At 44.9% G+C, this 9817-nt stretch overlaps 1 protein-coding gene across 1 annotated transcript in view; it reads right to left on the bottom strand.

Annotated features, from left to right (window-relative positions):
* Positions 1-243: 243 nt before the first annotated feature.
* Positions 244-9817, bottom strand: part of CEP41 (centrosomal protein 41) — a 42418-nt gene continuing 32844 nt past the window's right edge. The window contains exons 7-11 of the mRNA XM_019509340.1: positions 9148-9306; positions 8258-8325; positions 7377-7491; positions 5700-5915; positions 244-4830 (exon numbers count right to left, since the gene is read on the bottom strand). Coding sequence (XP_019364885.1) covers positions 4685-4830; positions 5700-5915; positions 7377-7491; positions 8258-8325; positions 9148-9306 — 704 coding nt within the window. The 3' untranslated portion in view covers positions 244-4684. The remainder of the gene's footprint in view (positions 4831-5699; positions 5916-7376; positions 7492-8257; positions 8326-9147; positions 9307-9817) is intronic.

Here is a 9817-nt window from a genome sequence, read left to right as displayed (position 1 = left end):
AGAACCACTGGCTTATACATGCTGGGCAAAGCTTTCACTGCCCTGCATATACTGAAGCCCCCTTTTGTGGATAACCATTTATTTCCATTATTATCCTCTCCCAACCCTACTGTTGATTCCCTTGTCACACGGAGGGTAGGGAGAAGGTCCAAACCACAATCCATTTTGACAACCCATTGCTACACGTACAGTCCCAGAGTTTGCCCTTCATCCCTATAAATTTAAAGCAAAAAGATACTGATCCATGCTGCATCATTTGCCTTTTATTGAATTAAGCCATTTAAAAACCAGACTATACAGAAACTATGCACTCCCTTCCCACACCCCAAACAAAAGATACCAGCCAAGTCATAAGACACAGTTAACCTAACGTGCACACAACAACAAGAGGATAAAGTGAAACATTTTAGCTGTCTGTTTGCTACCTGGATTAAAAAGACCTTAAAACAATTCAGATAGGTGCCCTCCCTCCAATTAAAAAGAAAGGTGGGGGGAGGGCTTCTTGGTACCCCAGAAGATTTTGGACAGTAGACGGTAAGACATTCTTCACCTCCCAACTGCATAATTGACAGATTTCATTTCCAATTTTAAACTGGCCACATTTTACTTTTGCTTCCTGAATATGCCTAATATTTCTGGATGCTTGCACTGTTTAAATACCTACTACACCATATAAAAGATGGATCGGTTAGAACTATGCTGGTCCCAATGTTTTAAGTGCTGTCCTTACCTCTGCAGGACATATTTTAAAGCATTCTGCTACACTGACCTGATGTAGCAAATTTTTGGGGTGCAATAATATGGTAAACTATCCTAGAGGAGAAGCTAATCGATTCTGTGGGGGATGCTGTTTCAATCAAGTTTTAATTCATGACAGCAAGGAAAAGGAGGGAAGTCTTACAAGCTAGAGGGAAGGGGTGAATTAAGCCCATCAATATCAAATGCACACTAGTGTGCGTCAGTGCGCTACCCTAGATGACCAAAGTCAATAAGATATTTGGCATTTATATGATGCTGTCCTAAGATAATAATGTTTTTTTCTGAGCCCTTTGCAAATATCGTGTTGTATAGCCTCATGGTGACATCCCTCTAAGGTAAGGAAGGATATCATGAGCCCCATTTTACAGATGGGAACTGCGAGGCTCAAAGAATTTCAGTGACTTGTTCAATATCACAGAATAGAGGCAGGATGGAAAATGTGTACTTACAGGTTCCCTAGTTTGGAATCAGACAATTAAATTACTCTCCAAAGACTTGTATTACCACTGATCATTAAAAAAAAACAAAAACGATGAGCCCAAAGTCAGCAAAAGTCATTGCCTCATTAGCTCATTAAATATAAAATTAATCCATGAAAAAAAAAAAAAAAACAACCAAAATTTCTCACTTACTAGAAATGTGATAACTTAAAAATCAGACTATGAGATAAATAAGACAAAAATTGACATAATCTAAAAGACTTATTGGGCAGATATTTCTGTCTACCTATAGGTAAATCCAAGAGAAGTATCCGGGCCTCCAATCCACTTAATATTTTAATCCAGAACTTCTCATCAACCCAAAATACATGCACAGAAAACCCTGTAAAAGTCAATTGTACAAGCTAAAAATGCAACTTCACAGACTACCTTAGGGAGCAGGGAGCTCCATTTTAATTGTGATCAGGGTTTGTTGCATATAAAAATATAGGTATTTAATGAAAATATACAAAAACGCCAAATGTAGCTTAGGCTCTCAGAAGTGCCTGGGGTGAGATGGGCTGGGATAAATATTGGCTGGCGCCTCTGGAATACCTCCCTCAAAGGATTTTATGCAGGTCCCCCTCTAGAAGTAGGAGTTGTTTGTATGGGTAGGAGCTGAGCACGGGAGCACAGAAGACTACTTCTGGCTCAGAGCTATGAGGTGAACCAGCTGTGCAGGCCCTGGATCACACGTTCTTCTGTAGCATGTGGTCACCTTACAACTGGCATCCTCATAGCTGTCACGTGCCTATCTATGCCACCCAGCCAGCCCACTCAACAACGTCTGCTCTTTCGGTGGCTGAAAAGCATGGATTTTTTTGGCATGTTACAGCAGAACAAAGCGTCTCTTTCGGAAGAGTGAGACTGTTCACATTGTCAGGGAATCTACCCTCCACTTCAGTCCATAGACCAGTGCCACAGACTAGTTCTGTAAAGAAAGAGAGAAGTGAATCCATTTACAGCCTTCACATTTAAGGACACAAAGCTGTTGGTCATATAAATACAACAACAGGTCATACACCTCAAAAGTATTCCACACATGAACTTCTAGTGATGACTAGTGGCCTGATCCTGACAGACTGGTGAATATCCTCAATTCCCACTGACGTCAGTGGGAAATGAGGGTGCTCAGCACATTATACATCAGTCCCCTGCACTCTGACAATGCAGGATAAAAGTTAAAACACCAGTTTCTGGTCCTGGGAAAGTTAACCAAGCAATCACTGTTTTGTTAAGGATTCAGATTAAAGGTCCTGAAAGAGTAACTTCCATGGCTTCCAACCGCTGCCTCTGAGGCACGGGAGATAAGAGCCAGTGGGAGCCTGTTAAGAGATCAGTCAATTTCCAGAAGCAGGAGTGACGATCTAACACATTTTCACTCCCATCTAAACCCAAAACCCACACACATCTACACTGGTGGCAAAGGATTAAAATGCTATCATCTTGTGTAAGCCTGTGCTTCCAGCACAGCTACCTCCAGCTGATGTGTACCCATGGAGAACTGGGAGCCTGTTCTTGCCCAATTTAGACAAGAGTAGTTGAACTAAAATTTAAATAATACTGCAGACAAACGGGCAGAAAGCAGGAGTTCCTAAGTAACTGCCCCAACAGCTGGTTCCCATTATTTCCTAACCCTGCTTGAGCTTCAAATAATTTCTATCCAGACACTACAAAAGAGGCAAGTACAAGCCAGTGATGCTGTGGCTGGGAGCACTTATCTTTGACTAATGGCACCTGGATTCACACTTCAGCACCCTCTCCATTCAGCCTTCAGTTTCCCAGTAAGTCACCAGACTCAGCTTCGCTAAGATTCGGCAGCTCCTAGTACCAAGCAGCCTTGCTGGAATGTCATTGATAACTGGACAGTTTTCCGCAGCCATGTAACCTCAGACCTCTTCTCCCCAAAGAGCTGCAGAGAGGGAATCAAGATACAGGGAGAAAGTTTCAAGCCTTTCCTTGATAGTCACTAAAGCTGCAGTGAAGGACCCTGCTCTATATCAAGTGAAACTCTTCTGCCTCCTCTCTTTTACTGTGATCCCTGTGATCCTGGAAGGCAGGCTGATTAACTTCTGGCCTTCAGTCTGCTTAGAGGGGCAATCTTCAGCCTCTGCTCCAAGCAGCTCGGAAAAGCTGCAGTGTCAGTCAAAGACCACGTCAGGTGAGAAACTGCCTTGGGCAGAGTGGATGAGCTCTGTTCAGAGCCATTCTGCTACTGCCCAAGCAAGTCCGGAGAGAGCAGGCGAATGAGCTAAGTCATACAGAAAAGCCAAGAGCCTTTCAGGCAGCCAGAAACATCTTCTGCTTCCTCACTCCCCAGACAGAAGGAAGGAGAAAAACATTGTGTTAAGCAGAAGAGCTGGAAATAGCCAGCCAATCACTTGACATTGCAGCGCGGTTGCACAAACCTTGCACTGAATCCTGTGCATTTACTTCACACAACACTGTGATGTCATAAGGAAGATAGCAACAAAGAGTTTCAGGGCATCCACCTTACTCACTTTGTACTTCTCTCTGCTACTTCAGTCCCAGCTAACAGCAATTCAGTGGCATGGATTTAAACCAGTCTGTACCTTGATGGCTTATCCTGTTGTGAGTGAAGTCAATCAAATTTCTGCTCAGAACATCACAGGATCACGCCCAAAGTTGCTTTCTAACCTCCTTTAGAAAACAAGCAGTACAGAACAAAGGATCTTCTATCATAACCAGCATATTACAATTTCAGCATGAAACAAATAAAACACAATAAAAAACAGGTGTTCATAACTCTAAGGGGTGAAAAAAAAAAATCTTTTCCCTGCCCCAACTCAATTTTAAAAATACAGAAGCATTTTGTAAACAGTACTGTAGGGAAAGGGACACCATTAGGTTCAAGATAGCATACTGCATATTTACAAGAATGCCCTTATAAGAAATACATTTCATTGGTAAAAAAGATGTTTCTCAAGTCTCTCACTCGTCACCATTTCGGCTATTTGTTCAGTTTCAGCATTTCAGGTAGACATCAGGATTTGTGCACGCAGTTAGTTTCTGGTCTATCCATCTCCCAAGGTCTCACTTATTAGCATGATGCTGCAGTGCTACGTAGGACACTGGAAAGAATAATTGTTACCAGCACAAATTCAACTGGCTTTTTCCTTAGGTTACACATTTCACAGGACTGCTTCCATTGGTCAGGGGCTTTAAAGAGAGCTCTTCCTGCCCTCCCCAAACTCACCATTCCAACGACTTTGATCTGACATTGTCCTTTTATGAGGAGTCTTATAAAATTGTACTTTTTTCTGTTCTACTGAATGTCAGGCATCTTGGATCCCCCGCCCTCTCCCCATCTGCTAGTCTTATACCATTCTTTTCTTCCTCTTAGCAGCTTCCTAAAACAACAAAAGGATGTACTGAGCAGGATGTACTGGGACATTCATTTATTCAATGGAAAGGAGATGCTGTCTTTATTTCCAGGGTTTGTTCTGCAGACTGCCGCTGCTGAAGGAGCGGGTGGCAAGGGAGCTAGCTGAGTTGGCAGTGGAGAGGTTCTGGCTGCTCCTCACAGTGGAAGCCCTGCAGTCCCGGCCCGAGGAACCACGGTTAAGGCGGTCTGAGGAAGAGAGACCAGAAACCTGTGTGAAGCGGTGCACAAGGGAACAGAGCAATTTTGTTTCAGCAGGAGGTGGGTGCTGCCTGAGCCAGAAGAGCTTGGGATGCAAATAACACCTTGGTATGAGTTTTAATTGTAAGCTTCTAGACCAATTACCTAATACATCTTGATGTTTCCTCAAGGCAGTGGCCATCTACTGGAAACAAAGCAGCAGGATGTGGGACAAGCAGGGCCAGTGTTGTAAGAAGCCCTTCCTGCTCTAGGGCTGCCTGATGCCTGCCCTTTGAGGATGCTCAGAAATCACTCGTGGAGGGACAAGGTGAACATCTGCCATGGCCACACTTGTTTCCAGCTTCCATAAAGGTTGTCAGCAGATGGGTCAACACCCACCTCACAATCCTTCTCTACTTTAGACCCTTAGCAAACCACACCCCACCCCACCCACATCTGCTACCATCATCACTGTGCTCAGCCTTCATTTAGGTGGTCACGCCCTCTTCAAGGCTCACAGGGCAGGTTCTGCTCCTGAAACATGTACCATTACTGCCCCGCCCCAACATCCCCCATCATTGATGCAGCTGGAGAGGAAGCCATATAACAATGTTCTAGCGACAAGTGTGAGAAAGAAATGGAAAGGCTTCACCAAAACAGACCATGGGTTCCTAAATTCTGGGTGGCCTCGTGCACACCTGCCAATACAATGGTCTTGGATTTTAGTAATTTATGGGCCAAATCCTGACTTCCTTTCCCCAGACACCTGATTACAAATAGAAAGTGGTGCAACAGCCAATTCAGAAGAAAGTCTGTGGGAACTTTGCAAACTCAAGGGCCACAGGGGCAAAATCACATAGTTTGTTAAGGGGTCTTACTGGCAGTATCTGAAGGGATCTGCTCTTCTTCCAGGTAGCACTTTATTTTTTGTAGATCTTCTGTAGTAAATCTCCACTTATTCTCAGCAGGTGTGGGTGGCACTTTAGGGCTGGCCCTTTTCCGGGCAGAAGGAGTTTGGGTCGTCAACTGGCAGGATGTTGGGAATGAGCCAGTGACTAGTCCTTCAGGCACCTTCTGTGCAAGGACTTTTAGACCTGCGGGCAATACAGAGCATACAATAATCCATCATTCGCAGTGCTTGACCAGCCTCTTGAATATATCTGTCTCTGGATTAGAAGTGGGAAGCAGAGTTTCTGATTCTTGCCCCATAATTGCATCTACATAACAGTGTTTTGTTTTTTTGGGTTTTTTTGTTTTTAAACTGTTGAAGTCTTTAGACCAGTGGCTCCCAACCTCGGGTCACGACACAAATCAGGATCATGGGGGGCTCCACCCCTCCCACCTGTGGGGCTCTCCTGGCATACAGTCTGTGCAGCTCTTGCCACCGCTGCCCCCCACGATCCTGGCCTGGCCCAGGCTCTGCTGGCGCCACACGGCATGAGTGAGTTGGCAGCAGAGGTCGCAACCTGGATTTAGGGTCGCAGCTAAAAAAAAAAAAAAAAAAAAAGCCTCTGCTTTAGACCCATAGCCCCAGAGGTACTGAGCACTCCCAACTCCCCCAAGTTTCAGTAGAAGCTGTAGATATTTGGCATTTTGCAGAATTAGTCCTTGAAAAAGAATTGGCCTTTGCCCAATGGAAACTGGCGGCTATTGCATGAAGCATCACAATTTGTAGCAGATGAAAATCCTTGGAAACATCCACTCATGAAAGCAGCTACAAGGATTAGGCTTTCAAAGCTGAGACTGCAGATTTCAAGGTGTAAGAGCGGAAAGAAGTCTAAATGCTTCCACCACATTATTTAGGGTCTCTACCCTTCAGCAAAGGACTGAAGGGATACTAACGAAACTAAGAGGTCCAATCTTGGATTCTCACGAACTTTAGAAATGCTTGGAGATAACAGGAAGACAGGATGTTAGGCTGCTCTCAGTGAAAGCTAACATGGCGTGGTGCAATGCGATGGAACTAAATGAAAGTGATGGAAGTAAATCAGACTCTGTGGAGGGATGGATCTGTACACCAGTTTGCAATCTCCGAGGACTGGGGTTAAAAACCCAACTACCTATTTTAGATCATTTGCAAGCAAAGTGTCATGATTCTGTGGTATCCTCCTAAACCTTGTTTACAGTTTCTCCCATGGTTGCTTTAGCACCTGTGTGCCATTGAGGGCTCTCCATTACTGCCAGCTCTGGCAGGCATGGGCTGTGCTAGCATAGATCAGCTGTCAGCATTTAAGACCACCACTGCCTTCGGATCTGCTGCGAGCAAGGTTCACTCATTTGCATGACAGCACCGCCTCCTGTTTATACCAGGGTTTCAGTATTAGAACTGGTGGGAGAATTCCTTAAAAATCCCCAGTGCCTGCCTATAAGACACTTCACCAAACCAACCCACAATTCAAAAAACTGACAGATGCCTCCAGCTGAGAGCTCTGAGACCAGAGCAGTCATGATGTAGTTGTTTAGGGCTGAGATACACTGATGGAGTTATGTAGGCAGAGCTAACCCCAAACCCTAGCCAAGTGCCTGCACTGATCTGCCAGAAAAAAACCCCTCACCTCCAGATAACATGAATACGTTCTCAAAGCCTCTCTCGCACATGGTGGTGGCAGCCTGGCTGGCTATTCGCTCGTCATCATCGTACAAGATAATGATCTTTCCATGGGCATTTTTCTGATAGGCAGCTGTGTTAAAGATCCTATGCATTTTTCAGAGACTTAATTTGAATCAGATAGTTGAGATCTTCCCAAAGCTATAAAAACAAAGATGCAGGAGGACCCAATCTGAAAGCAGGAAAATTGCCAGGCTGTGTGGTTACTAAGCAAGAATACTTCACACGGCCCTCTTGCAACTTAACATTAGCACTCCAGGAAGGGCACAGCTCACTCCCCAATTCTGGAATTCAAATCTCTGAGAAGATCTTGTTCCATGACAGTTCTGCTAGTTCATCTAGCAACATAGAAGACAACAGTAAGTAAGGCCTACACACATCCCTCCCTCCCACAGTCTATGGAAATCTAGAGCTTTGAAAATTGTCCACTTAATTCCGATAGATAATCTCCTCTTGATCCTTCAGAGAGGCCAAACTGCACTATGGTTCCTGCAGGAGAAAAGCTGGGTAAGCCCATATGGTGAAAGGCAGCACTGGGCAGAAATGCCCCAAGCTGGCTATACACCCAAAAGCTGCACAGAAAGTCACATTAGCATAGTACTTTGCCAAGGCTAATATGTCCTGCTTCTCAGCAGCAGAGGTGCTCAGCAAAGGGAACAGAACCCCAGCATCAGTTAAATCATGTGCACCACAGTAGGGTCACATCCTGCTGCCCCTGAAAACATCCTACTAGCTTAATGTAGTCCCATTAAGGTCAGTGAAGAACTGCTGGCTTTTGTTTTGCTAAAACTTTGGTTCTCTTGAGATCCAGGGCTGTGCAAAGGATACATATTCCAGAATATTATTGGTGTATGGATTCATGGTCCTGGACAGCGTTGCAATTGGGTAGGAATATGCTGCGAAGACAAGAGAGAAAAGGTTTAAGGAATGACTGCTCCTGTCCATCAGTTTAGAATTAAGTGACCACTGTGAGGTGTCTCTCTCCAGCACGCCCCACCTATCTGCTCCTGTATCGCCCATGCTAAACTCAGAAATAAGGCAGAGAAGCTGCAGTGAGGCTGCCCTTCACAAGATCTCAGTCTCTGGCATGTGGAAGAGAAGCAGGCTAGCAGACCATGCTTGACAGCAGTGCCCTCAGGAGCACTGCAGAAGCAGGCAGACATATCCCATCCAGGGAACATAAGCTTAGTTCCCAATGAACAAGGGTTAACTTCAGCTCAGCTTTCCCCTTCCCAGTGCCAGACAGAGGTATTGCAGGGGCGATATAAGAGATAACATCTTGGAAATTCTTATCAGCTTGACTTCCCAGGTCCCTCTTCTGCTGGTTTTGCTTGCTCTATACCTGAAGAGGCAGACACTGCCTCTGTTGTCTACCAACCTGGAACTGGAATAGGAAAGTGGCAGGGCACAGTCACTACTCTAAGCAGGGCTTTCCCAGTGGTCCCCTTACAGGCCCCCCTCATCAGCATCACAGCACACTGTGCATAGCTCTACGCCATTCTTCCTTGCACAGGTGCTCTGTACTTCAGGCACCAGTTGATGTCTTGTGTTGCAGGATGGGACTCACTACTAATGAGAAATAAACTGGCACTGGGCACTCACTGATGCCCATTTGAGGCAGAAATTTAAGAGGGCCAGAATCTGAACATAGCTTGCAACTAAGTGGATAATGATGAAGGTTCCTCATGGGAATCCCACAGTGGTCATCTCTCCATTACCTCCAACAATATGACACTGGTCGTACGCATCTCGATCCCGTACATCTAGCAGCAGGAAGGGGCAGTCGGGATAAGGTCCATCTTTAGTATCATTAGTGTCAGGTTTCTTTGGCGTGTCCTTGTGTACGTCTAACTCACCAACACCACTTATCAGGCTACAGGAGGAAAAAATGAGAGTTTGCATCAGAATCTGCTGTCAGCAATTCTTTGCCTCTTTATTAAGATCAGGATACTTTCCAGTTAGTAACTTGTCCAATGGACAATTTCCATCTCTCTTCCAAGTTTGTTATCACACTTCAAAGAATCACGTGGACCACTACAGACAGACTGTCCTCTGTTTCTCTAGAAAACAGATTCCCTTTGTAACTAGCCTCCTCATGAGTTTACGGAGTACTGAACATCCAAAGTTCAGCCTCATCTGATGCAAGCTGAGCCCCAGACATTTTGACAAGAAACAAAAATCAATGAATTCTTCACAAACAAATGGTTTCAGATTTTGTCATACGAGAGCTTGGGATCAGCCATTACCTTGATGGCTAGTCCATGAAAAGTAGCCACTGACAGTGCTTTAAAGATGGTTACTGGAATTCTGGGACATGTATTGTATGCAAGGCTTGGCAGTGACAAAAGGAGTACTCCAAGCACAGGGGGACATAGGAGGAATATAGTG

The sequence above is a fragment of the Gavialis gangeticus genome, unplaced genomic scaffold, assembly GCF_001723915.1.
Source record: "Gavialis gangeticus isolate Ggan-Ray unplaced genomic scaffold, GavGan_comp1, whole genome shotgun sequence".
Taxonomy (NCBI): Eukaryota; Metazoa; Chordata; order Crocodylia; family Gavialidae; genus Gavialis; species Gavialis gangeticus.
The sequence above is the reverse complement of the archived record's forward strand: the minus strand, read 5'-3'. Positions and strand labels throughout refer to the sequence as shown.